This window comes from Oryx dammah, unplaced genomic scaffold (assembly GCF_014754425.2).
Source record: "Oryx dammah isolate SB20612 unplaced genomic scaffold, SCBI_Odam_1.1 HiC_scaffold_15, whole genome shotgun sequence".
NCBI lineage: Eukaryota > Metazoa > Chordata > Mammalia > Artiodactyla > Bovidae > Oryx > Oryx dammah.
Genome location: NW_024070199.1, coordinates 38,368,155 through 38,395,108, shown reverse-complemented (window position 1 = coordinate 38,395,108; position 26,954 = coordinate 38,368,155). Strand labels below are relative to the sequence as shown.

The 26,954-nt window shown below is 45.8% G+C and overlaps 1 protein-coding gene across 1 annotated transcript; it reads left to right on the top strand.

The window, feature by feature from the left end:
* The first annotated feature begins 67 nt into the window (after window positions 1–67).
* On the top strand, window positions 68–26,513 carry DDB1 (damage specific DNA binding protein 1). The gene is made up of 27 exons (XM_040255952.1): window positions 68–281; window positions 1,483–1,631; window positions 2,684–2,800; window positions 3,147–3,368; window positions 5,436–5,550; window positions 6,461–6,558; window positions 7,257–7,415; window positions 8,021–8,104; window positions 8,674–8,790; window positions 9,444–9,546; window positions 12,152–12,227; window positions 12,316–12,424; window positions 14,984–15,162; window positions 15,259–15,422; window positions 15,528–15,635; window positions 15,789–15,996; window positions 16,776–16,871; window positions 16,977–17,088; window positions 18,045–18,168; window positions 18,488–18,652; window positions 19,341–19,435; window positions 22,549–22,719; window positions 23,020–23,129; window positions 23,386–23,555; window positions 23,722–23,824; window positions 24,999–25,122; window positions 25,716–26,513. Exons 1-27 carry the CDS (start codon window positions 221–223, stop codon window positions 25,797–25,799), a joined length of 3,423 nt encoding a protein of 1,140 aa, XP_040111886.1. The 5' UTR covers window positions 68–220; the 3' UTR covers window positions 25,800–26,513.
* Window positions 26,514–26,954: the final 441 nt, after the last annotated feature.

The following is a 26,954-nucleotide window of genomic DNA, read 5'->3' as shown; positions in this document are numbered from 1 at the left end:
CCCTTGGTTGGCCGCCTCTGGCGCCTTGAGTCCTCCAAGAGGCCAGGTGAGGCCGTCCCGTGATGCCCCGCGCCCCGGTCGCTCTGGCCTGCGACGTGTCTCTGGGGCGGAGACAGCGGCAGTGGAGTTCGCCGCGCGGGTGGGGGATCCCAGTCTTTTCGCTCGTGTCCATCCCTCTATCGTTGCGCTTGAGTCCCAGTGGGCTGCCCCAGGCCTCGACATGTCGTACAACTACGTGGTAACGGCACAGAAGCCCACCGCCGTGAACGGCTGCGTGACCGGTGAGGCTGCCAGGGCAGGAGACCCCTGCGAGGGAGGGAGCTGGGGGCAACCGAGGCCTAGGGAAGCCCGCGGCCCCCGGGTGGCCACCAAGCCCGCGGCCAGGACCGGGCCCGGGGAATGAAAGGCGCTGGCTGCGGAAGGACCTCCCGCAGTCCCCGACTTCAAAGAAGCTGCCTAAACACACTCCTTTTAGGGGAGTAAGCGCCTTTAGGGGAGTCAAAGCTGCTTTTGAGGGTCCACTTTCGTTCTCGGAGGTCACTTGGCCTCGAGGACAGGGACGGGCCCAGTGGGACAGAGAGTGGGGTATGAGTTGATTGTGCGTGTTGCTTGAGCCGCGAGATTGGCCTCGCGAAAGGGCGGTGGTGATGGCGATTTGGGGGCACGAATTTTCAAGTGGGAGAGCCTGGGAGGTGCAGGGATGTGAAGAGTGTCCGCACTTAGGCGAAAGAGAGGAGTCCGCTTTGCCTGAGGCTGTTGTTTACAAGAAGAAGCTGCTGGGGAAGAGGATTTAGAATGGCCCAGCCCAGTGCTGGGCTTGCCTTGTTTGTTTGTGCAAGAATTGTTAAGGACACAGATGTCCAGAACCCCGGAGTAATCATCTCGAACCAAATTTTCAACAATAGGAAGCTCTCAAGCTTGTATTTTTATGTAAATTCTAGTCATGATTCCAAAAGAAAACTACTGTTTGGAGAGTTGGAGGCGGTTAAGGAGTGTGGATGGGGTTTTGGTAGATTGCTGGGAGGGCAGGCGGGACAAACAAAGCAATATTTTAAGGTGAAGCTCTGAGAATTCTCTTTGTTTGATCTGGTCTGTTTGGTAAAGGTTTTGCGAAAATCCAACTAAGGAACTGACTAGAGAGGAACACTTTCTCCAGCATCTCTTGTTAATTAGAGGATGAGTCGGCCGTTCCAATGGGAAAAGTGAAATTTGAGGGCACAGAGCCATCTGAAGGGTTTTCACAGTCATTGTCAGTTGAAAGACATGCTGCTCTTAGGCCCAGGCTAGTTTTTTTTAGTCTGATGAAGAAAGTAGCTTTCTTGAACGTATGGAGTGAGACCCTTTGAGGATTTGTTGAGAAGGGAGAGAATGGAAGGAGCCAGAGAAATATGTGAAGTAAATGAGAATTCAGGAGGTTTTAGGTAGAAGTGATAGGATTACTTAGTGCTTTGGCTTCAAAAATTAGAGGATCTGTTCTTGCAGGACACTTTACTTCAGCGGAAGACTTGAACCTGTTGATTGCCAAAAATACGAGATTAGAGATCTATGTGGTCACTGCTGAGGGGCTTCGGCCCGTCAAAGAGGTGGGCATGTATGGGAAGATTGCTGTCATGGAGCTTTTCAGGCCCAAGGTAAGTGCTCTGGGTTGGTTGGGCCCAGCAACAAGGGGAGAACTGTTGGTTGTAGTTGAGTTTATGTTGTTTTATGTCATTGCTCGTTTAGGATGGGAGCAATAAGGCCTAGGAGAGAAACTTTTCTCTTTTTGAATGGCAGATTTCAGTTTATATTATTTAATAAGTTTCAAGAGATAGGAGGAGAAATTCACTGGGGAAGAAATTTATTTTGTCAAGTTGACTTGTTTAGGAGAGGATATGAAAGCAGTTTGAAATGTGGGTCACCATCCTGTGGGCTATCATAGTGGTTCAGAGAGTAGGCTCTGGAGTTAGGGCAGTACACTTTATTCCTTATTAAATCTAACTTTGGGTGTCACCTAACCTTTCAGAGCCTTATCTCTGCATCTGCAAACTGGGGATAACAGTACCCAGTCTTCTGGGTTATTGTGAAGATGAGTAGCACCTAGCACATATGAGCATTCACTGTTGTCACTTACCATCGAATTATTATCGTTATTATAACCCGAGTGCTTTCTTCAAAATAGCCACCATGTTGCTTCATTATGTGCTTGTTGAATCTGATAAGAAAGCAGTGGGTTCAAAATTTAAATTCTAACCCTTTGAACAAAAACTCACTTTGTTGGGGCCTGTATTAATAAGTAAGAAAGACTTGGTAGATGCATTTGAGCTTCCCTTGTTCACAGTTCTTTTCTTTTTTCCAATTACTTGGGAGGGATTAGAGGAGACGTTACATTCATCTTTCAGAATTTGAGTGGAATAACTGAGATTAGCTGACATGGAACTAGATGAATACATTGCTTGTAGAGCAGAGATACAGAATCTTGAAAGTGGACTAAATGTTTACCAGCTTCAGTTTTGACCTTTTGTACACACCCTTAGGGTGTGTGTAACTCATGTTGTTTATTAACATACATACGCACCGTGGATTTTTTTCAGGGAGAAAAGAAAATTCTTGAAGAATTTCATATGCTTAGGGAATGATGAAAGCCTAGATAGATATTCCTGTTTTCAAAAGAAATCTATTTTGATAGTATGATGTTGGTTTCCAGGGGGAGAACAAGGACCTACTGTTTATCCTGACAGCTAAGTACAATGCCTGCATCTTGGAGTATAAGCAGAGTGGCGAGAGCATTGACATCATAACTCGAGCTCATGGCAATGTGCAGGTGAGGTGGCTGCTGCAGGCTGATGAGAGTTTTCCAGGTAGGGTTGTCATGATTCAGTGAAGGAAATTGAAGTGCTGGGGCAGCTCTCTCTGTGTGGTTAGAGAAACAAGGAGAAAACACTTTTTTTTTACTCAGAAACCAAGGGATAAGGTAGGTAATAATACTTCACTGAGATTCAGTGTATTGCAAAAAACCCCACACTGACATTTGGGCTGCTTGGCATGTCAAAAAGATGGCACTCGTTTTACTACCACTCCTACTAAAGTCATCCTGGGAAGGTGGTACCCAGTGTTCTCTGTTACCCTCGGTGTTGAGGTTCTTCCCTAACCCCAGTTTTATTTCTCAGGACCGAATTGGCCGCCCCTCAGAGACGGGCATTATTGGCATCATTGACCCTGAGTGCCGAATGATTGGCCTGCGACTCTATGATGGCCTGTTCAAGGTTATTCCACTAGACCGGGACAATAAAGAGCTCAAGGCCTTTAACATCCGCCTGGAGGAGTTGCATGTTATCGACGTCAAGTTCTTATATGGTTGCCAAGCACCTACCATCTGCTTTGTCTACCAGGTACTGGAGCAGGAGGAGAGGGAGCAGCAGTGTGGTTTGCCACAGTGGCAGGTTCATTTTTGTTCATCAGAGTGTCTGGATTTCATGGTAGAATGGGCAGAAGTGTTTAATGTATTTGTCCTGAAATGTTTTGAATGATGCAATTAGTGTGTGTTAGGTTTTGGTTGCACCTTGAGAACAGTAGTACTTATTGTGAGGGCAGGAAACAGTCAGGGGCTTGTAGCAGGCTTTAATCCTGAGATTACACTCTGGTTGTGCGCCTTGGAGATTGTGTAGGGTGACCCAGTTTATACTTTGTCACTTACTGGCATGCTAGGGGATTATTAAAGTTTAGCTGTAGAGAAATGATCTGGAAATTGCCTTTACACACAGTGAGAAAATGTCTTGGGGATGCTTTATGTGTCTTCCAAGAAGAAGTACACTTTGATCAGCATGCAACTTTCTGATGACTGCTGGCTCTGGACTTCTATTTTAGTCTGTGCCTAAAACTTTTGTAGAGCTGATCCTGGGCAGCTGTTCTCTGGGCCAGATCTCTTGAGGGGGTGGGGGTGGGGGCAGGGTGGCGGAGCACCAGACTAACATGCTTGTATCTTGGTAAAAATCTCAGCCTTTTAACAAAGGGCCATACAGCATGAGGTTATTTCAGTAGCATGTGCTTGAATAAATGTTGGAAGGAAGCTTAGTCCAAATCTTAAGAACTGTGTGTGGGCATGTAAACACTTTGAAAGCTGTGTTAAGTATTGGAAATACTGATGTATTTTTGTATATTTCTTAGTGTCTCCTGAGCGCTACAGCTTTGATTCTGGTTGATATATAGTTCATTTGAATAGGTTGAAACCAGCTTTGGAGATTTTGTTTAATCTTGTTTATAATACATTAAATATCAGAGCTGAAATAAAAATTTAGGATTTCTCTCCCTTCTTCAGTTTTGTAAATATCCAGTCATTAAGACATTGATGTTGGTTATTCAGGACTGACTCTGGGCAGGCTCAGGGCTGCCAGTTGTGAATGAGCTTCATTTCCATATGTGGGAAATGGAGACCCAAATCCAAACCCCATCTTGAACATATGGTGACGTTGAGTCTTACTCCTAATCATTGCTGGGAAAATCCTCATCAGCTATAAATTATTTTTTTCTCCTGTTTTGTGCTCAAAAGTTAGTTTGAAAACTACCACGTGAGGGAGTTCCCTGGTGGTCCAGTGGTTAGGATTTAGCACTTTGACTGTCCTGGCCTGGTTTCAGTCCCTGGTCTGGGAACTGAGATCCTTCAAGCCCCGCGGCATGGCCAAAATTAAAAAGATAACAGAAAAAGGAAAATACCATGTGAAAGGTAGTCATGCACAGTGCGTCAGGAGCTATAACCGTGATTGAGATATGGTCCCTGCCTTGAAACACACTGTCGGATTCCTCCCATAACTTCCCAGAGCCTGCGCTGGCCTTTGATGCGGCTGCTCTCCCCTGGCCCCAGGCCAGCTCCTTTAGTCTCTTAAAGGTGACTTCGATGGTTCCAGGTCTCAAGTGAGTCATGGCTCAGAAAAAGGAGGGGACGGTGGTGTTGGTGACACAGGGTCGGAAGCTGTGACCAACGTTAGAGGGGCTGCTTGCTCTGTCTGTTTTCTGCTGCCGCCCCATCAGTCTGCGTCTGAGAGTGTGTCAAACAAAGTTTTAAAATTTGTTAAATGCATTTTACTTCTCAGTGTGTTTGTTTTTCCTCTTTAGCTATTTTGTAAGTTCCTTGAAGGTAAGGAATAGAGGAAATACACACACACAAATACACACACATGTACATATATGCACATTATATTTCTGTAGCGGTTAATACAGTGTGACATGTTCGTTTTTTTACTTTTTAAATCTCTTTGTTGGTTTCGTTGTTAGAAACAGTTGGCCTCAGTTGCAGTCTCCCCAGACTGTCCCAAGCCCAGCTGGTGGCTGTCAGCATGCTCATGGATAAGGATGGGGAGGCTGGTGTGACAGGAGCATCCAGGGCTGTCCCTTTCAGGACCCTTCTCCAGCCCAGGGTTCACCCTTCCTAGGGACTAACGATTCTACCTTTCCCCACCTAGGACCCTCAGGGGCGGCATGTAAAAACCTATGAGGTGTCTCTCCGAGAGAAGGAGTTCAATAAGGGCCCTTGGAAACAGGAAAACGTAGAAGCTGAAGCTTCCATGGTGATTGCAGGTTTGTTGGGGGACATAGGAAATAGGCTCTGCCCCAGTTCTCTGTTGTTCCTTCCCCACCTTCTCTGCCCCTTTATTTCCGTGCTCCAGTGCTGTTGAGCACACGCACTGTTCACCCCTCCCTTATGTCTCCTCTCTGTAAATGTGCTTCTCTTTGCTTTTTGCATTTCCATCTTCAAGATTGTCTTGTTTTTCACTCTTTCCCCTCAAAGTATAGTTTTCCTTTCTTTGCAGTGGTGGGTTTAACTAAGACAATGAGATTGATTTGCCAAGTGGCACGTGGAAAATAGTCTCATTTTATTGTTGGCAAACATTTTTAAAATCCAAAAGAGGCAATAATGCTTATCTTATCTGGTTCCTTTATTTCCCAGATGAGGAAACAGGGCTGAGGGACTTGCCTGTGCCTGTACCTCACTGGCAAAGCCTGGGCTGAAGTCCAGGTCTCTTTGCTGTTTATCCTATATCCTTCCTCAACATTGTTGTGTGTTTTACCCAGTAGAGAAATTTTAAGTCTTAAGTGCAAATTGGTTCTTCTGTATGGCAACCCTGATAATGGGGCAAGTTTAAACTAAGGAACAAGGGGAAAAAGTAAAAACTTTTGGATCAGACGTTTAGAAGAGAAAGGGGCAGAATGCATATGGAAGAACACTGGGAAGACTCCCCACCCTTCAGACCATGTGAACTTCAAAAGAGTGGCAGTAAAAATATTTGTCAGGAGTACAGAGTGGGCAGCTTACAATTTCTAAGACAGGAATCTCAGAAAAAGGTTATCGTGTTCCCTGGACTTTGATGTCTAAAATAATGATTATCTTCCAGTTCGCCTCAGAGATAACTGGCTCAGTGCCTAAGTTGCCTCAGGGTTTGGCAGGTTCTGGGTGCTCAGCATTCTAATGCTGCCCTCTCTCCTGCAGTCCCTGAGCCCTTCGGAGGCGCCATCATCATTGGACAGGAGTCCATCACGTATCACAATGGTGACAAATACCTGGCGATTGCCCCTCCCATCATTAAGGTGAGCAGCATTCCTTTCCTTTTTTTCCTTCTGTTTGTCTCTTCCTCCTTCCCCCCTCACTGGTCAGAAGGGGATTCATAACTGTCACGTTATTCACTGTGTATATGAGACTGTGTCAGTCACTGGGAGTACAGAGAGAGAGTGGCTTGGTTTTGCTAACAAAGAGCTTGCTTGCTAACTAAGGGAGAGAGAATAAAGTTCAGATTATCCTTTCTATTCACTGGTGTAATCTGAAGAAAGGAGAAATTCGGGTAATTTTATTGAATGTTAAAGTCTTCAGAGCACAAAGCATGTAAAATAATAAAGTGAAAAATACATATAGACTTAAACCATTAGTCATAAAAAAATTCACCTTAAAATATTGAGTCATAAAAATGAAGCCTTACATGCTTTTTTATCTTTTGAGGCTAAATAACAAAATCTGTGGTAGCATAGTCCAGGGAATACTTACAGCTGTTTCCTCTTCTATATATTTGTTTTCCAGTAGAATAATATGTGAGTAAACAGTTAAAGTATATTGAGCTCCTTGGAACATTGTCCTCAGAATCAAACGTCCCCGTTTGTGGTCACCTTTGTGACTTGAGTGGATTCCTTGCTCATGAAGTGACTGGATTTGGTAAAGGGAATGGTCTGCTAAAGTTTACTGTCTGATGTGGAAGATGCTTTATATCTAATGACTGTGTCTTCCCTCTTGGCAGCAAAGCACAATTGTGTGTCACAATCGAGTGGACCCCAATGGCTCTCGCTATCTGCTGGGAGACATGGAAGGACGGCTCTTCATGCTGCTTTTGGAGAAGGAGGAACAGATGGATGGCACCGTCACCCTCAAGGATCTCCGTGTGGAACTCCTTGGGGAGGTGGGCCTTGTCCCTACTCTTTTACATTCTGCTAGGTGCCTGGTGACCCCAGATGTGTGGTCCCAAACTGCAACTGGGAATTACATGAGTTGACACCGAACAACAAATGCTCAGTCCTGCTGTGGGAGTTAGTTTTGGAATGAGTAGATTCTAGAGAATCTCACAAGCAGCGGGGTGCTAGCTCAAGTATTAAAAAGAGAAACAGAAAGATACACTATAGAATTAAAGGTTAATCTAGGGCTGATACTCATTTATGGGAGGACATTCCAAAATAGCACTGTTAAGAACAACTCAGTGAATTTTAGAGGTCTCTAGCTATTCGGAGCTGTTGGGATTAAAATGATCATTTAGATCAGGCACCTGCAAGACAAATTACATATGTTTCTGACTATAGGGATGCAATAAAGGAAGAGTCACAAACTTCAGGGATTTAGAAACGTTAATGCATTGAGTGTTACCTGGGGATTTGAAATGGAGACTTGTTTTGGGGACCATGGGTGCAGTTGTTGTTTCTCTAGGCACAGGTCTGAGAGATGGATAGGATGGTGTCTGGATCCCTTGTGAAGTACTTCCTGGTGTCTTTCATGCTACTGATTTTCTTTTAGACCTCTATTGCCGAGTGCTTGACGTACCTTGACAATGGTGTTGTGTTTGTCGGTTCTCGCCTTGGTGATTCCCAGCTTGTGAAGGTGAGAAGACATTTTCTTCTTTCTGGCTTCTATTTTGCAGTCTTCACTGCTTTTTCATCAAGTTTTCCCCCTGTGTTTGTTGCCACTCAGAGTTTCTTCAGTTCATCCATATCCCTGTTATACACCATTTTGCTTGATTGATGTAGCATCCTACCTTGATGAGCTTTTTGTCCTAAATGTTCATTCAGCAGTGTGTTAGGTTTTGTGGATACAATGGTGAACAAGACCCAGCTTCTGCCTTCAAATAGATCATAGTCTAATATACTTTATCCCCTCTAGGATATGAGAATTTGAGCCTTCTCTGTAGAAAATGCATGCAAACATTTTACATTAATTTCCAAACTATTCTTCTGAAATCCATCCATGGGATGCCAGATTAGAAATTCCTGGCTGGTTAGTGGGTCACCGGTAGGATACCCATGTCCCTTAGTCAGCATTTCCCTTCTGGAAGCATCCAGTAGAGCACAGGAAAGGCAGACCTAGTAGGGCTGAGTTTCTTTTGGATGATAACTATCTCTCTAGGGTGCATCTGGAGCGTTCTAAGACTAAAGTTGTTCTTTCTTTTTTAGCTCAATGTTGACAGCAATGAACAAGGCTCCTACGTAGTGGCCATGGAAACCTTTACCAATTTAGGACCCATTGTGGACATGTGTGTTGTGGACCTGGAGAGGCAGGGGCAGGGACAGGTAAGGGGTCATCCTGGAAAGGGATAGTTGGTATGGCCACTCAAACTGTGTCCTGGGTCTGCTTAGCTTGAATGGGGAATGTGCACTCCAGATAAGTTTTGAGAGCCTTACTCACTAATTCCAAAAATGCAAAAATTACTGCCATTTATTGAGTGCCTATCTTGGTCTGCCAGGCACTTTACATACATTATCTCTGATCACCCCAGCACCCTTTTAGATATGGATTCTTGGCTATTTCAGAAGTGAGGAAACTTAAGGCTGTGAAGGATTAAACAACTTGTCCAATGTCACGTAACTACTAAAGGGCAAGTGTGTCTGCCCCCAGATCCTGTGTACTTTCTAGTAAACTAGGATCCCAGGAAGGAAACAAGTTTGCTGGGAGCAGTGGTAGGACTCTTTTGCTTCTTGGACTGGGGCGCCCTATCTGCTTGATAAATTTGAGACACTTTGCAATTTACAATAGCAATTTAAATTGCAATTGCAATTTACAATAGCAATTAGCAGAGGTTACCCTCTGCTAATTCTGCATCCTCAAACCTAGCTCCCCAGCACAGGGTGCTTGGATTTAGGTACACCTTGTTTACTTTCTGAGCATCAGTCTAGTTGCCACATCTCTGGAGGGGGTTATTTAGAAACCTTTTCTCTACTTGCAGCTGGTCACTTGCTCTGGGGCATTCAAGGAAGGTTCCTTGCGAATCATCCGGAATGGAATTGGAATCCACGAGCATGCCAGCATTGACTTGCCAGGCATCAAAGGTAGCCTTTCGGTGGACATACGATGCAGATCTTATTTGAGTGACTTTGGCCTCATTACATGTCATGAAGACGCTTGGGAGCTAGAGGAATGCAAATCAAATGAAGAGAAAAAAAAAGTTTTAATGCCAGATAAGCGGTGGAAGGTTAAATGTATTTAAAGATTTCAAAGTAAACTTAAAAAAAAAAGATATTGACCAAAATTGAATAATGGAGTAGAGGAATGGGCAATTTAGTGGAAAATTTAATGTTGTTTATATAAGGGAACTGATAGAATCCCTAAAGAAAGAGGAGACTGAGAATGTCATAGAACGAGGTATATATCAAAGGTAACTTCTAGAACAGAAGTACAAATCTTCCTAAATTCCAGGAGAACTCTAATGATCAAAAAGATCAAAGACAGACTACATAGTGAAAGACTTTTTTAATATACAAACAGTAGACATAACCTAAAATAATATGATAGAACTCAATGTCAAACATCTGTATGAGTAACTGATATATCAGATATCTACTATCAGTAAATGTAAACAGGCTGAAATCACCTATTATAAAAAGTGGATGATCAGATTGGCTCATAAGGCAAAAATTAATTCAAAGTAGTATATACAACACAACTTAAAAAAATAGAATATAAAAAATAAGATGAGAACAGATTAAAAAAAGATATATGAATTAGGAAGAGATCATAAAACTACAAAACTCAAGAGAATTAATTGAATAGCTAGAGACAGTAAGAACTCATTAAGGTAGGATATAAAATTAATGTACTGAAATCAATAGCTTTCATGTAAAAACACAGTCAGGTAGAAGGTGTAGTAGAGGGAAAGAGGCAATTTACAATAGCAATAAAAAGATAAAATACCACGGAATAAGTTTAACAAGAATTGTGCAAAATTTATTTAAGGAAAACTTGGAAATACTCTTAAAGGATTGAAAGGATAGATTGATCAAATAAAAAAGACATGGTAAGGTCTTATAAATTAATATTATAAAGCTTTTTCTCTCTTTGATATTTATATTAAAATATATTTCAATAAAAAGTATCAGGTTTTTTTTTTTTTTTCTTTGACCTGGACAAGTCAAAGTCCAAATGTGAAGCAGAAGATGCAAGGAAAGGTAGGAAAAACTTAAAAAAGAACAATGAGGTGGGTCTAGTCCTACCAGATATTAAAAAGGACTGTTAAACCTTAAAAATTAAAAGTGTGGTTTTGGTGCACAAATAGGCAGGAGTCCCATGAGCAAACTCAAATGTCCAGAAATAGACACAATTGTATATGGGGCTTTAGTGTAGGATAGGGGCGGTATCTCAGCTCAGTACGCTAAGGATGATTCTTTTGAATGAACAGTATTGGGATAACTGGAGTCATTTGAGAAAAGATAAGTTTGGGTCCACACTGCACAATGTGTAGAATCTAAATAGATCAAAGACTTAATGTGAGAAAATGAAGCCATGCAAAAGCTAGAAGAAAAAGTTGGTGATTTCCTTTCTAATTTTGCAGTGGGGAAAGTCTTTCAGACTCTGAGTCAACAGTACAGAAGCCAAAAGGAGACTGATAAATTCAACAACATAAACATAAAATACTCTGCTTGGCAGAAACAACGCTATAAGCTAAGTTAGAAGAAATGGTAAATTAGATGAAAACATTTGTAGTTCATCTTATACACAAAGTCCTAATCTGTCTAATTGATAAAGAATTTCTAGAAAGACCACCAAACTTCCTGCCCCCAAATTGACAGAGTACATGAATGGACAGATAACAAGCCTAACTTATAATAAGAAGTGCAAATCAAAACAAAATAGTGATACTATTCTTCACCAGATGCCAAAATCCAAGTGTGACAATGTCTGTGTTGGTGAGGCTGTGAGGAATGGGCATGCTCATTGGCAGTGTCTATTGAAATTATAGCTGATTTACCCTTCAAGCCCAGTTCTGGGCATATGACCCATAGACTTTCATATGTATAAGATGACATAAATACAAGATTATTCATTGTGGTATTGTATATTATGGCAGAATACTGGAAAAGCATCCATCGGTGGGAACTTGCTAGTAAACTAGTACGTCCATAAAATTAAATACTGTGCAGAGATCAAAAACAAGGAACTGTTTGGTTCTGATAAGGACTCAGACATATATTAGACGAAAAAAAATGTGTAGACGCTTTGTGAGGGGCTACTGTGTTGGCTTGCAATACAGCGTTTATCTATTGAAAAGAATTGGAGGGATAAATTATTATTGTTTACTTAATTTGGGGGCTAGTAGAAGTATAGGAGTGAGACTTCTGTATTAAATATTTAAAAAATAAATTTTGACTTTGAGTCGTAGAAATGAATTATCCCATCCAAAATCAATATAGTCTCACCCCATACCTCTCCTTCTAACCTAGCCCCCAAATGAAAAGCTTTGAAATATTAAGCTCAAACAGTTTAAAAAATACCAAACTTCTTCAGTGTCTTGAAGCCAGGGAGGAACAGAGTGGGTATTTCATCTTAGGACTGACTCCGAGTTTCTTGCTCTTTCTGTGGGGTTAGGCTGCTCCTTCCTTAGACCATGGCCAAGTGTTGGTCCGTGCTGTGCCTCTTAATCTTTGATCTGTGTTCCAGGCCTGTGGCCACTGAGGTCTGATCCCAACCGGGAGACCGATGACACTTTGGTGCTCTCTTTTGTGGGCCAGACAAGGTAAGACGAGTCAGCTCCAAGCATCCATGTAAAGATTGCAAGGTGGGGCAGCTGGTCCGGCTAACCCCAGCCTTTCCTTCTGCTGCAGAGTTCTCATGTTAAATGGAGAAGAAGTGGAAGAAACCGAACTGATGGGTTTTGTGGATGATCAGCAGACTTTCTTCTGTGGCAACGTGGCTCATCAACAACTTATCCAGGTAGTAACTGAGGAAAGAGCAGGCCCCATTTATGCATCAGTTTGACCTGGAGTGCAGTACAGAACACCATTGAATTTTAAAAGTCAATTTTTATGGCTCTAAAAGTAATGTAAAAAGGCCTGGAAAAAAATTGAAATTACCTAGAGAATCCCAAGGACGGGGGAGCCTGGTGGGCTGCCGTCTATGGGGTCACACAGAGTCAGACATGACTGAAGTGACTTGGCAGCGGCAGCAGCAATCACCCATTACTAAGAGCAATGTAACTTTTTTTTTAAGTTTGGAGTTACTCCTTTTAGTTTTAGTTTTCTTTTGCAAATGTATGTACAGTCGGCCCTTTTTATCTGTGGGTTTTGCATACATGGACTCAACCAACCACGATGAGAAGTATTTGGGGTGAGAATTCCCTGGAGGTCCAGCGGCTAGGACTCGATACTTGGACTTCAATTCCTGGTCAGCGGACTAAGATCCTGCAAGCCACTCGGTGCAGCCAAAAAAATTAAAAATTGGGGGAAAAAAGCATCAGAAAGTTCAAAAAGCAAAACTTGAATTTGCTTTGCACCAGCCACTGTTTACATATCATTTACAATGTATTCAGTTATTTATATAGTATTTACATTGTATATTGTATTGTAGCTTCCCTTGTAGCTCAGTCAGTAAAGAATCTGCCTGCAGTGCAGGAGACCTGGATTCGATCCCTGGGTTGGGAAGAGCCCCTGGAGAAGGAAATGGCAACCCACTCCAGTATCCTTGCCTGGAAAATCTCATGGACAGAAGGGCCTGGTGGGCTGCAGTCCGTGGGGTCACAAAGAGTCGGGCACGACTGAGCGACTAACACTACATTGTATTAGGTATTACAGATAATCTAGAGATGATTTAAAGTGCACTTAAGGATGTGAGTAGATTATAAGCAAATACTGTTCCATTTTATATGAGGGACTTGAACATCTATGCATTTGATATTGACTGGAGATTCTGGAACCAGTCCCCTGCAGGTACTGAGGGATGGCTGTATGTTGTATTTATTTACATTTTCTATTATGGATGGGATCATTGTGTATAATATATATTTTTTGGTGGGGGGGCAGGGTGATATTGTTTTAGCACTAATTATATCCTGTCATCTGAGACACATTTTCCCACTCATTTTAATAGTAATATATATTTATTTGGAAAATACTGAGAAGCACAAAGAAGAAAAAGATTAGTCATATGTTACCATCCCTATGTGACTTTTGATAGCACTTCCAGTGTATTACTTATAACTAGAGTTCTAACTCTGTTCAGATACTTATTTTAACTTTTTTTGTGATAATGAGGATCATATAGCCCTTTGTACTTGTTAGCCATGAGAGCCTGATTTCTGTGCACCTCTCAGGACCTGGCAGGCTTAAGTTGGGAGTGACCGTGATGCTCTTGGTTTTTGCACACCCTCCTCACCTCGGGAGCTGCTCTCCACACTGAGCAGAGGCAGTATTTGCCTGTCGTGGCTGTAGCACTTGAGGGCCTAAGGATTACTGAACTGTCTCCATCGTTTTATTCTCTTGGTCTTCCTTTTAGCCAACAGGCAGAGCTGGGTTTAGTTAAAAACCAGAGGGAAGGTCTGTCACTTTGTTGAACAAGTGCGGGAAGTGCCCAGATCCTGACTTGGTGCTTTGTCAGTGTTTTCTAACTGGGACCTGAATTCAGGCCCCAGCTCACATATCTTGTTATTCAAGGACCTTCCTCTTTTTTTTTTTTTTTTTAAATTTTCAAAATTACGCTGCTGCATGGGTTTTGTAATTTGGGCTGGACCAGACCCTTCAAAAGCTGATTTCCTATTTTATGCCAGCTTACTTATTACTAATGATGGGCTTCTTTACCAAATGGAAAGACTAATAACTCTAGGAAGTATTATGTAATCCCACTGTAGTTCATTAGTATCAGTAATAGCTTGTGGTATTTTTCTGCATCTCCCATAGTGTTTATAGTTCTAAAGGTCTTTAAGTAGAAACTCAATTTTGATAAATAAGATATATTGATATTTACTGAAGAATTTTATGTGATTTTAATGGTTCATGCATAGTAAAGAACTTGGATATTTTAAATTCTTTTGGCCGTGCTACACAGCTTGCAGGATCTTAGTTCCTTGACCAGGGATTGAACCTGCGCCCTCGGCAGTGAAAATGCAGACTCCTAACCACTGGACCACCAGGGAATTCCCAGAAATTGGATATTTTAGAGATCTGATTTTGGGGTTGAGAAAAACTCCATCGATACCTTTCCATAGGGTGCCATTTGTGATACCCAAGCCTTAATCAGAGTGAAACAGGACATGCCTTCTCTTTTTCGGGCTGTAGGTATATGAGCTGTAAGCTGCTTGAAGCCAGTCTTCTTCAAGGCTTCAGTTTAAAATGACATCTTCATGTAATCAGTCATTGCAGAACTTGGAAAAATCTAACTATATAGCAGAGGAGGACTTCCTACCTTATTCTTAGGGTTCCGTGAGGGCAGCATTTACCACCTTCTCACCTCTGTGCAGATCCCTGCAGGGGCTTGGAGACATGGCTCTTTTTTCTCCAGATCACTTCAGCATCTGTGAGGCTGGTCTCTCAAGAGCCCAAAGCACTCGTCAGTGAGTGGAAGGAGCCTCAGGGCAAGAATATCAGCGTGGCCTCCTGCAACAGCAGCCAGGTAGTAGTCGCCGTGGGGAGGGCCCTCTACTACCTGCAGATCCATCCTCAGGAGCTCCGGCAGATCAGGTGTGTGTTTCTGCCTCCGCTCTTTCTGCCTCCCCTCTTCTCTGGGACTTCTTTGATCCCTGGAGTCCTTTCTCTGCCATATTCTTTTCTGTTTAGCCACACAGAGATGGAACACGAAGTGGCCTGCTTGGACATTACCCCTCTAGGAGACAGCAATGGAATGTCCCCTCTTTGTGCCATCGGCCTCTGGACAGACATCTCAGCCCGAATTGCGAAGCTGCCCTCTTTCGAGCTACTGCACAAAGAGATGCTGGGTGGAGGTGTGTTTCTTTTTTTGGTGGGGAGGAGGGTGTTTCTTTTAAAGGCCTGAGTTAGGATCAGAATCAGGATTTGGAACAAGAGCTCAATGTACGTCTTTCTCACAGAGATCATTCCCCGTTCCATCCTGATGACCACCTTTGAGAGCAGCCACTACCTACTCTGTGCCTTGGGAGACGGAGCACTCTTCTACTTTGGGCTCAACATCGAGACAGGTGAGACTAGCGCATCAGGTGAGGGGCGCTTTGGAGAATCCAGGGTGTTGGAGTTGGCAGAGTGCTTAGCTTCGGGGTGCAGCTTTCGAACCTTCACAGTCCAGCTGTTTGTCCTGTTTTGTTTCTGTTCTCCTGATGCTGTTCTTTCTGTAGGCCTGTTGAGCGACCGTAAGAAGGTGACTCTGGGCACCCAGCCCACGGTATTGAGAACTTTCCGTTCTCTTTCAACCACCAACGTCTTTGCTTGCTCCGACCGCCCCACTGTCATCTACAGCAGCAACCACAAATTGGTCTTCTCCAATGTCAACCTCAAGGAAGTGAACTACATGTGTCCCCTCAATTCAGATGGCTATCCTGACAGGTGAGCCTCTTTTTCTTTCTTCAGTGAGAGCCAGGATGGAAGGCATCATGACCCTTCCCCTGCAGCCTTTCTCCAGTGACAAAGCCAGTGACTGGCTGAGATGGGATGTGTAGAACAGAGATTTGCAGACCTGCAGTAGAAATACCTCGTAAGCCTTTTAAATGTGCTGAATTGTTTTTGAATCTTTCTTAGAGTTTGCTTTGGTAGATCTAGGGTTGGACCCCAGATCTGAATCTGTATTTTTAGAAAACCTCTTAGGCAATTCAAGTGATTGGTCAAGTTTCAGAGTCCCTGTGGCAGAGATTCATTATGCGTTCCCCTGGAGCAGGGATTCTCAAAGTGGCTCTCTCACTGCAGCCATGACACTACATGGGAACTCTGTTAGAAATGTACATTCTCACGCCTCGCCCATGGACCCACCAAATCTAACTCCAGGGGCAGGGCCAGCAGTCTTAGCTTCACAAGCCCCCCAGGTCATTTTGATGCCAGCGTGGTTTGATAGTTCGAGAATCACTGTTCTATATCCGAATGCTACATGTTAGTGTTAAACAGACAGCTGTAAAAATCTCAGCCTAGGCCCAACCAGACCAATTAAATAAAATCTTGAGAGGTGGGGCTGATCTCCAGGTGTGTTTTAACAGAGAGCTGTAGTTGAGAATCACTGCCCTGTAGTAAACTAGTGTAATTCTGCCTTGTTTTTCTTCCTCTTATGGAGTTGCCTCATAGAATCCTTTTCTTCCTTGGGTGTACTCAGTCTAAACCCAGAACCTTCTTTCCAGCCTGGCACTGGCCAACAACAGCACCCTCACGATTGGCACCATCGATGAGATCCAGAAGTTGCACATTCGGACGGTTCCCCTATATGAATCTCCCAGGTGAGGGGCAGGGCAGGGGAGCTGCGGGGGAGGGGGCCCTGGGGTTGGCGTGCAGCGCTTCAGCCTTTTCCTGAGGGGCCCTGTTGTTCCATGCTTGTTGTGTAGGAAGATCTGCTATCAGGAGGTGTCCCAGTGCTTCGGGGTCCTTTCCAGCCGCATCGAAGTCCAGGACACAAGTGGGGGCACAACTGCTCTGAGGCCCAGCGCCAGCACCCAGGTGAGGGCAGTGGACAAAGAACAGTGGTGTGAGAGCAGCGGCAGACTGTTTGGAAAGGGTCGGATAGTAGATACTTTAGACTTTGCAGGTCACAGTCACAGCTACTTGCCTCGGCCCTTACAAAGGTGTCTGTAGACAACAGGTGGGCATAGCTGGGCTCCAGTAAAATCTTAAAAAAATAGGTAGGGAGCTGGATTTGGCGGCGGTAGAGACTTGAGAAGAACTTTGAATAACTGTGGCTTCAGTGATACTGCTACTTGGTGCCCTTACCTGATGAATAATTCCTCTCCTCTTATCATCATTTTGGATACTTTGTGTCGGGTATGGGTAGCAGCGTCTTGCAGTAGGTAAGAGCGTGGGACTTGGAGTCTGACAAAACTGGCTCCAGGGTTCGTGGCTCACTGTCACCTTGGGCAGCTTTAGTTTTATCATCTGCGAAATGATAATGGACCGTCTAGAGCCGCACATCACAGACCCAGTGGAGATGTTAGCTGGTCGTTTTATTCCATGTATTCTTTGCCTTTCTTGCTTGCAGACATCTGTGGTCTGACTTCTTCCCTTAATCCAGAGTAGGTCTTTATGTATTCATTTTTATTCGCAGTGGTTTCCTGCCCTTCCCATTGAGAGAGGTGGAAGCCTGTCACTTTATTAGGTCTCCTAGGTTTCTTGTTAGCTTTCTTGATTGACTTAGCATCACTGTTTTAGTGCTCTTAAATGCCCTTAGATTCTGGCGGTGTTTTGGACTGCTGTGTCAATTCCATATGGAGTTTGGATCCTTAGCCTCAGTCCCTGTGTCCTCTCTGAAGCCCTTTGCACTTGGGCTCTGTGCGGGTGGCCAGCCTCAAGTTTTTCTCGTTCAAACTCTGCCTCTGTTCTCTGATCCTGTCTGATGCTCACACTGCTGTCCCAGCACCCGTTCTTTTGAGAGGGGTGATGTGTGTTCTCTCTGTTCCCAGGCCCTGTCCAGCAGCGTCAGCTCCAGCAAGCTGTTCTCCAGCAGCACAGCCCCTCACGAGACCTCCTTTGGAGAAGAGGTGGAGGTGCATAACCTCCTTATCATTGACCAGCACACCTTTGAAGGTGCAAATGAGCTCTTTCTATCATGTGTACCTACGTCCTCCCTAAGCTAGGCTCTTCTGGGCTCTGCTGTATTCCAGAATTTGATAGACACTGGCAGATTATCCTAGGAGAAGAAGAAAGGGTGGGGCCTCAGAGATGGCTGTGAGTTCAGAGTACTGGGCCTTCTCACATCAGAATAGGCTGGCGAGGAGAAAGGAACAGCAGGAGGCAGATGCCTTCTGTACTATGCTCCAGGCTGGGCTGTGGACCTCACAGAAGTGCAGAAGCACACGTGCGTGGGGGTCGTCAGTCAGTCACCTCTCTACTATTCTTCTTCTAGTGCTTCATGCCCACCAGTTTCTGCAGAATGAGTATGCCCTCAGCCTGGTCTCCTGCAAGTTGGGCAAAGACCCCAACACATACTTCATTGTGGGCACGGCCATGGTGTACCCAGAAGAGGCAGAGCCCAAGCAGGGTCGTATTGTGGTCTTTCAGTATTCAGATGGTAAGTGGACACAGTCTCTGGCTTTTGAGAAATTTAAAAACTGGGAAAGGAAGCAGACAGACAGTTTTAGGTTTCAGCCTTAGTTATGCAGAAGAACTTGGGTTAATTGCAGTGACACAAGATTCAAGATGTTTCTCTCTTAAGCTCTTGATGGTCTAAATGAATTTTGGAGTATATGAGCAGCGGCACAAATAAAATCTGCCCTTTTTTCTTCCTTTTTCACTCTTTGAAAGGAAGAGAAAGGGAGGGGCGACCAGAATGAGAGTTAGGAGTTCTGGTAGGACTCCGTGGAGTGTACTCCACTCGGCTACTCAGCCTCTTAGGCCCTCTTCCCAGCATCAGCACTTGGCTCCCTACCCATGATGGCTCTGAAGACTAGCTGTCAGCCCCCAAACCTCAGGTTAGATGGCTGAGGTGGAGTCTGGTCTCCATCTTGAGGGGAGATCTGGAGTCCCAGGTGGGAAGCAGAACCTGAGCGCTGTCTGGAATCGCTGCATGTTATGTGGGGGCCCACACTTCTAGAGGTGGTTAACCCCAGTATATATGGATTCTATATTCTCTGCTTTGAAATGAGGGGTTTGGAGGGGTGGGAATTAGAGCCGGGGGTGGGTGGGAGGGAAGCACAAGATTCTTCTGATTAAAGTGTGGGCTTATGAAGGAGACTGAAGGGTATCTTTTTTTCCCCCAGGAAAATTACAGACTGTGGCTGAAAAGGAGGTGAAGGGGGCCGTGTACTCCATGGTAGAGTTTAACGGGAAGCTGTTAGCCAGCATCAACAGCACGGTGAGCCCTCCCTCTGGCCTCAGGCTCAGGCCTCGTCCACAGAGCCTGGTTCCCATGCATTTTCTCCCTCTGGCCTCGGCCTCAGGCCTCACACCTCTGTCCAGAGAGCCTGGTTTCCTTGCATTTTCTGAACTGCATGTGTGTCATGATTTTAAGGGTAACAGAGTAGCGAGTATGGAGGATGGAGCTGGGAATATGGAGAGCTGGGGTTGGACCAGACACCAGATTTGGTTCTGTGAAGCCCTGTACATATTGTTCTGTGGGAATTGACAAGAGGGTAAGAACTGTAGTCCCTGCACTCAGAATGTGTCATGGCATGAGAATATTTCATCTGTGTGGGATAGAATGGGCCAAACTGCATTCATCCTGAGTAAACCCCTGAAATTTACTAGGCCTGTGAAATTCTCCACTTTTCTTCTGGCATGACTTCACCTCCTCCCTTGCCAAAAAAAACCCAAAAGTTATACACTATACACGGTCAAACAAATTTGGGACTTGCTGTATCCTGTATCTTCCGCTTAGAAGCTTCTCAGTGCATTGTAGCATATGAAAGATTCTGAGAAGATCAAGAGTGGAAAAGCATTGCTTAAATACTTCTTTTTCTTTTTTCCAAAGAAAAAGCAGCTTTATTTATTTTTTGGCTGTGCTTTGCGCGGCACGTGGGATCTTAATTCCTAGACCAGGTATCTAACCTGCACCCTCTGCAGTGAAAGCACAGAGCCTTAACCACTAGACCAGCAGGGACGTCCCCTTAAGTACTTTAACTTGACTTTCATTCAAGAAGTACTAACTGAGCACTTGAAGTATACTAAGCACTGTTCTGGTAGTTGGGATGTAGCAGTAGATGAACTGGACAAAGAGCTAGCCTCCTGGGGCCTGTGAGCAAATAGAATATATGTGTGTATGTACGATGAGAAGTACCTTGTGAAAAATAAACGGGACAAGAAGCTGACAGGGTTCCAGTACGAGCAGGGAGGTGGCGCTGTTTTGTCATATGCTCAGGAGAGTTTGCACAATGGCTTTTGGGCATATGTCTGAGGGAAAGGAGAGAGCCAGCCATGCATTGATCTGGAAGAAGACAAGTGACAGGAGTCCATGGCCGGCCTGCACCCAGTGTGGGAAGGCAGTGCTGGGTGCTGGGAGATAAGTCGGAGAGGCAGCCGGGAGGCAGCACGTGCGGAACCAGATAGGCTGTGTGCTTTGGGTTTGTCAGGACTTCGGGTTTTACTCTGAGGGGATGGGAAGCTCTAGAGGGTCTGAGCAAATGCACGACATGACTGTAATTTTTTTATATAAGTATGTATAATATATATATATATAAAAGATGCTGGTTTACTTATTAGGCAGCGTCCAGTCTTAGTTGTGGCACACAGGATTTTTGTTGTAGGTGCAGGCTTTCTAGTTGTGGTGTGGGGGGGTTTCGTTGCCCTACGGCATGTGGGATCTCAGTTCCCCAACCAGGGATCGAACTCATGTCCCCTGCATTGGAAGGTGGATTCTTTTCCTTTTTAAATTTATTTATTTTTAATTGAAGGATAATTGCTTTACAATATTGTGTTGGTTTCTGCTATATGGAAAGTGGGTTCTTAACCACTGGACTGCCAGCGAAGTCCCTGCAGTTACATTTTGAAAAGCTCACTGCACATCTTGGAGAGGGTGGTAGAAGACCAGGGGTAGGAGCAGTGAAGTCAGCTCAGAGGCCCTGGTGATGACCCAGGGAGCAGTGGACGGTGCTGGGAGTGTGTGCTGACTGAGGAGCTGAATGGTAGTCAGATTCCGCAGATGTTAGTATTGAGGGCTTGAAGATGAGTCGTGAGAAGGGAATAAAGGGTCAAGAATTTTGGCCTGAGTAACAGAGATGGTGTTTCTCTGAGTGGGGCAGGTTTGGAGAGTAAGGGAAAATTGTATCTTTGCTCACACTACTTCTGACACCATGTGTGAGGAGTTTTTATCTCTACGACAATCAGTTTTCCAACTGGGGGTCCTGTAATTTACTTGAATTCTGACTTTAGCTGCCCAGAGTTGGAGTCAGCTGTCGTAGATTCAAGGGCTCGGTCCCACAAGACTGTCTTTATGCAAACCCCAGCCCAAGTAGTGTTCCTCACACTTCTGTCTGACTTGCTTCTCAGTTAGGGGTTCCCACAATTAGGTTTCATAATTTGCTGGAAGGGCTCATGAGACTCAGAATGTTTACTTGCATTTGCCGCTTCTTCACCACACTCTTGGAAGTCTGGAAGCCCAGTCCAACTGGGCTTATCCTAATCTGTGGTGTTCTGGGCTCACTTGACCCAGAACAGGAGGTGTGGTAGCCATTGTGATTATTACGAGTGAGCCTTGGAGTGCACACCTGTGGAGCTAGGGTTCTTTGGACACATCTTGAGAAATCATGGCTTAATATATTCTTCCCAGGAGTGTCTGTATGTGCAGAGGTTTGGGTGGGGCTGCCTAGACCCTGAAGGATCTGCTGGGACTGGGCTGTGCTGAGTATCTGTTCATCTGTCTGTTGATCGTAAAGCATCTTCGTTCTTTTGGAGATATGGTTATAACTGAAGAAACACTGCAGTGAAGAGAAAAGGGGTATTTTTTTCCCCTTTGGGTAGAGGGGTGGCCAGAGGCTCCAGTTCTTTAGAGTAAGTTTCTGTTGGACTTTTCTGTTCTATTTTCTTTGCTCATTGGATGTACATCAAAAGGTGCCAGGGATGTATGTGTTTTGAGAAGGGTTCAGAAAGGGCAGTTTGGTGGGAGGTGATCTTCTTTCTGATCAGGAAATTGGAAATGGATCTTCTCTTTCTAGAGATATTTCTGTAGACAGTTACCAGACTTAAGTCACAAAACCATCTCTTGTCATTTCTATAGTGTTCCTTGCATTACTATTTACTTAGTATTTTTCTTTATCCTGACTTTTTTTTTTCTAATATAAAGGAAGGCTCTGTAGTATTGGTTCATGTGCTCACTCTGTTTTCATCTTTCATGAATATATAATTACAAACGCTCACGCAAGTTCCACAGCAAAGCATTTCACAGCCCCCGCTGCACTTGGGGAAGTGGTGCAGCGGATGGCAGGCCCCGGGGCTGAGAGAGACGCGCTGCCCGCCCTCACACCCTGCCCCCAGGTGCGGCTTTATGAGTGGACGACCGAGAAGGAGCTGCGCACCGAGTGCAACCACTACAACAACATCATGGCGCTCTACCTGAAGACCAAGGGCGACTTCATCCTGGTGGGCGACCTCATGCGCTCGGTGCTGCTGCTGGCCTACAAGCCCATGGAGGGCAACTTCGAGGAGGTAGGGGGGTGGGGGCAGTCGGCTTGCTTAAGCTGGTGGTGAGGGGTGACGAAGCCCAGCATGGGCGGAAACCTCATCCCTGGAGCACACATGGTGCATCCGTTCAGTCTTCTTAGAGACCCCCAACTTGAACTCTGAGTAGGCCCTGTTTCAGGACCGTGTTGGCCAGGCAAAGGGGAGACTCTCTCTAGAGGGGCGGTTGTTAAACACAGGCAGGGCAGGCACTTGGCCGAGTCCCAGCACTGGCTTGCATGCAAACTGCTGATTGTATTTCCCCTCTTGTATTTTGTCTTTTTGAAGATTGCACGAGACTTTAACCCCAACTGGATGAGTGCTGTGGAAATCTTGGATGATGACAATTTCCTGGGGGCTGAAAATGCCTTTAACTTGTTTGTGTGTCAGAAGGATAGGTGAGTGGCCAGCTGTGGGAGTGGCTTGTGGTAGGTGAGGACACAGGGCCCTCACAGGCTCGCATGTGCCTCTTCACAGGGGTAAACGGTATCTGTGAGAGAATCAGGCTGCAGAGACGGATGAGCCTCTTCAGGCCAGCTCCTCTGTGGAGTGGGTGGGCCCACCAGGGAGTCTGTCCATCACTGCACACAGTCCTTGGGGCCCCGTCTGGGGGGACAGGAGGCCTGGGTCATGAGTGTCTTGCACCCCTTGCAGCGCTGCCACCACGGACGAGGAGCGGCAACACCTCCAGGAGGTTGGGCTCTTCCACTTGGGCGAGTTCGTCAATGTCTTTTGCCACGGCTCTCTGGTTATGCAGAACCTGGGCGAGACTTCCACGCCCACGCAGGGCTCGGTGCTCTTCGGCACGGTCAATGGCATGATTGGTAAGGGTGGCCCCATGGGGGGTGCTCCCACGCGGCCCTCCTTCCCAGGGTTTTTGAGAGTCAGTGGCCGGCTCATCCGTCCTCCTCCCTGGGCTCCCCTTGGCAGGCAGTGCTCGCTGTGGGCTCTGGAGCACCCTGTAGCTTTCGATTCCCTTTGCTTCCTTAGGCCTGGTGACCTCATTGTCAGAGAGCTGGTACAACCTCTTGTTGGACATGCAGAATCGACTCAATAAAGTCATCAAAAGTGTGGGCAAGATTGAGCACTCCTTATATCCTTCCCAGAGGTGCCCCCTTGCTCAAAAACATGGCCTGGCCCAGGCAGAGGGCACATTACTGTGAGCAGCCTCTGGAAGTTTGTCGCTCTAGAAAATGTCTTGACTAGATTCCAATGGGGAACAGGCTACGTAAAAACTTCTCATGGAAAATTTCAAGCACACGAGAGTGGAGAGAATTGTATGAGTATAATGAACCCGCATGCACTTACCTCCCAGTTTCATTGGTTCATCTTGAAAATGTACGTTGATGTTCATGCACTGTGTCTGCTTCTGACCCTTCTGGCGTTGCATGTCAGACCTAAGTTTAGGTCACAACTTAGAACATCCTTTCAGAGATCTTGTTGGGGCAGCAGTGTTTGAGGACCCTCGCTAGAGAGGCTAAATGGAAAAGGAGGGGAAAAGCAAAGAAGCTGTAAATTCCAGAAGCCCAGGGGTCAGCCCCTTGGACAATGAGGATCCAAGTACTATTGGAAGTTTGTTTATTATGGGAGAGGGACGAGGAGCCCTCGGGCTCTGGAGGGGATTCTGCTAAGTCTGTTGTAAGGCAGGATGAACCAGCTCTCGCCAAGGAGGGAGGAGGTAGGCTGACTTGTTGGTGTTTTGCTAACCCGCAGGACTTTAGGCACATCTCTTGTTTCACTGAGCCTCAGGTAATTAATCTGTGAAGGCTAGGCTTAAAGAGCGGTTCTTCCTAGGCAAGCATCCAGTTCGCGTGGAGCACTTGTTAAAAAAAAAAATCTATACATGCCCATGCTCTGAACTAAGAGTCGTGTATTCTATCTGTTTTTAAATTTTTAATTTTTTAATTGTTTTCGGTCTTGCTGTATGGCTTGCAGCATCTTAGTTCCCTGACCAGGGATTAAACAAACCCATGCCCTCGGCATTGAAAGCCCTGACTCTTAACCACTGGGCTGCAGGGGTAATTTTTAAAATGTTATTTTGACAATTATTCCAGTTGAGAGGATCATTGGATTAGGTAACGGTTTATAGGTCTTTGAAATTGCAAAACTGTCCAAATAGCTGTGATATTTAGTTGAACCTGTTGTTTTCTGTTCTCCTCCTGATAATTGCTTCAGACTATGGTCTTGTGCACAGAGGTAGGGATAACTTGGGAGAGGGTATTTATTACTTCCAAATGATCAGCACATTCCTTAACTCATCTGTCCACTTGGAGATCCTTTCATACTGAACGAAAGACAGAACCAGCCACCGGCTTCATCGATGGTGACTTGATTGAGAGTTTCCTGGATATCAGCCGGCCCAAGATGCAGGAAGTTGTGGCAAACCTACAGGTGAGCTGCGCCACTGTGCAGGGTGCAGCCCCGGGGCCAGTGACTTAAATCCGTTGCAGGGCCAGGCACACCAGGAGGCCTCCTCTCCCTTGGTTCCCACGTGCCAAGAGCCCTTTTTAAAGTTTTCTTCTACCCACATGGAAAGGTAGTGTCCAAGGGCAAGGAGATAAGGCTGAGGCTCGTGGGTTCCCCCACCAGGCACCAAGCACTGTAACTTTAGCAACGAGGGCATCTTCGGGCACGTCTGGGATCCCTGGCACATCCTTAGGGAACGGGCAGGGCCAGGATCCTACAGGGAAGAGGAGTTTCCATGGTGCTGGAGTTTGGGGTATTGCCCACTGGAGGTGCTGCCTCTGGCAAACAGCCAGATGGAGGTGGATGTATATACTGGGTGGCAGCCTCTGGGCAGCTTTGCTGTCAGCAGACCCTGCTCACCTGGACCCCCAAGGAGAAGCACGGGCTTCTGGTGATGGGTCCTCGCTCCTGCCATGGCAGTGTGGCGCAGGGTACCGTTGTGGGCGTCCCCTTCCCCAGGGAGGGAGAGCCCGCTCTCAGCCCTCACGGCCTCCCCTCCTCTCCTCTCCTCGTTGCAGTATGACGATGGCAGCGGGATGAAGCGAGAGGCCACTGCGGATGACCTGATCAAGGTGGTGGAGGAGTTAACTCGGATCCATTAGCCAAGGGCAGGGATCCCTTCCCAGACCCTCTCTGAAGGCTTTGCCCTCCTGCTCTCCTCCTCCCTGCCACTGTCTCTCGGCCATGGGAAGCCTGTCCCTAAGCCCCAGAAGCCACAGCCTACCTGCGTGGAAATGGGGATTTCGTAGAACGAAAACCAGTTCACTGGAGACCTGGGCAAGGGCTGATGGTGAAATATTTTCTCCCTGGATTTTTACCAGTCTCACATGATTCCAGCCATCACCTTGGGCCACCAAGCCTGGATTGGTGCAGCCAATTGTCCTCCTTCCAGGGAGCAGTTTTGCAGCTCTTTGGCTGAAAGGAAGCTCTGTGTGTGTGTGTGTGTGTGTGTGTGTGTGTATGTGTGTGTGTGTGTGTCTCCCACACTCATGCATTGTCCTCACTATCTTTTTATTTAGGTTTGGGGTTGGGGAGGGTTGTGGGTAGGGGGGAGGTGGGGTGGGAGGGGTTCGTTGTCTTTGAGGTGAGAGCTTCCTTCGCTTTCTTCTGTTGCCTCTGAGGGCTTTGGGTCTGGAGGGCTGACCACCAGGCCATGGGCTGCCTGAGGGTAAGACCTGCAGATGGTGGATGATTTCCAAGCCACAGCCTTTTTGTCTCTGGGGAACTGCCTTCTTCAGAGGGAAGGAGGTGGGGGGGCGTGAACTGGTGGTTAGTTTCTGAGTTTTACCAAATAAAGTAGAGTCTAAGAAGAAAGAGTCATTCGTTTCTGCTCTTCTTTTCCTGCTTGGCTCTGCAGCATCCCAGACACTCTGTGCTCAGGGGACTGCAGGCGCCATTCTCTCCTTCACAGCCACTGCAGCAGCCCCTTGTCCTGGCTGCTGGAACATTCCTTTCAGGTAGAGAAGTGTCCTCTGTACCTCTCCTTTGTCATATGATCGCTGTTGGTGGGATCCCAGGGATGAAGGGAGTCAGGTTTCTGAAATTCAGCTGTCTTGGGTTGCCTTTTACTCCAGTCATCCTTCTATTCCCAGTGGCCTCTGTTAGTAATGCTGCTTGGGCTGCCTCTCCTGACGTCATTTTACAGCCAGCTGTATGTGCAGCATTCAGCCAACTAGCCCCCTAGGCACTGCTCCTCACACTCCTCCCAGCTTCCTGTTGCCACATGCCCTTTGGATTCAGATTTTATTTCCTCTGGT

Bases quoted from the DNA above. Each gene is read 5' to 3' on its own strand.
- DDB1 (XM_040255952.1), top strand. From the start codon at position 221: ATGTCGTACAACTACGTGGTAACGGCACAGAAGCCCACCGCCGTGAAC. The intron at 18,653-19,340 runs GTAAGTGGACAC...TTTTTCCCCCAG, and splicing joins GGTCTTTCAGTATTCAGATG to GAAAATTACAGACTGTGGCT. The intron at 22,720-23,019 runs GTAGGGGGGTGG...GTCTTTTTGAAG, and splicing joins TGGAGGGCAACTTCGAGGAG to ATTGCACGAGACTTTAACCC.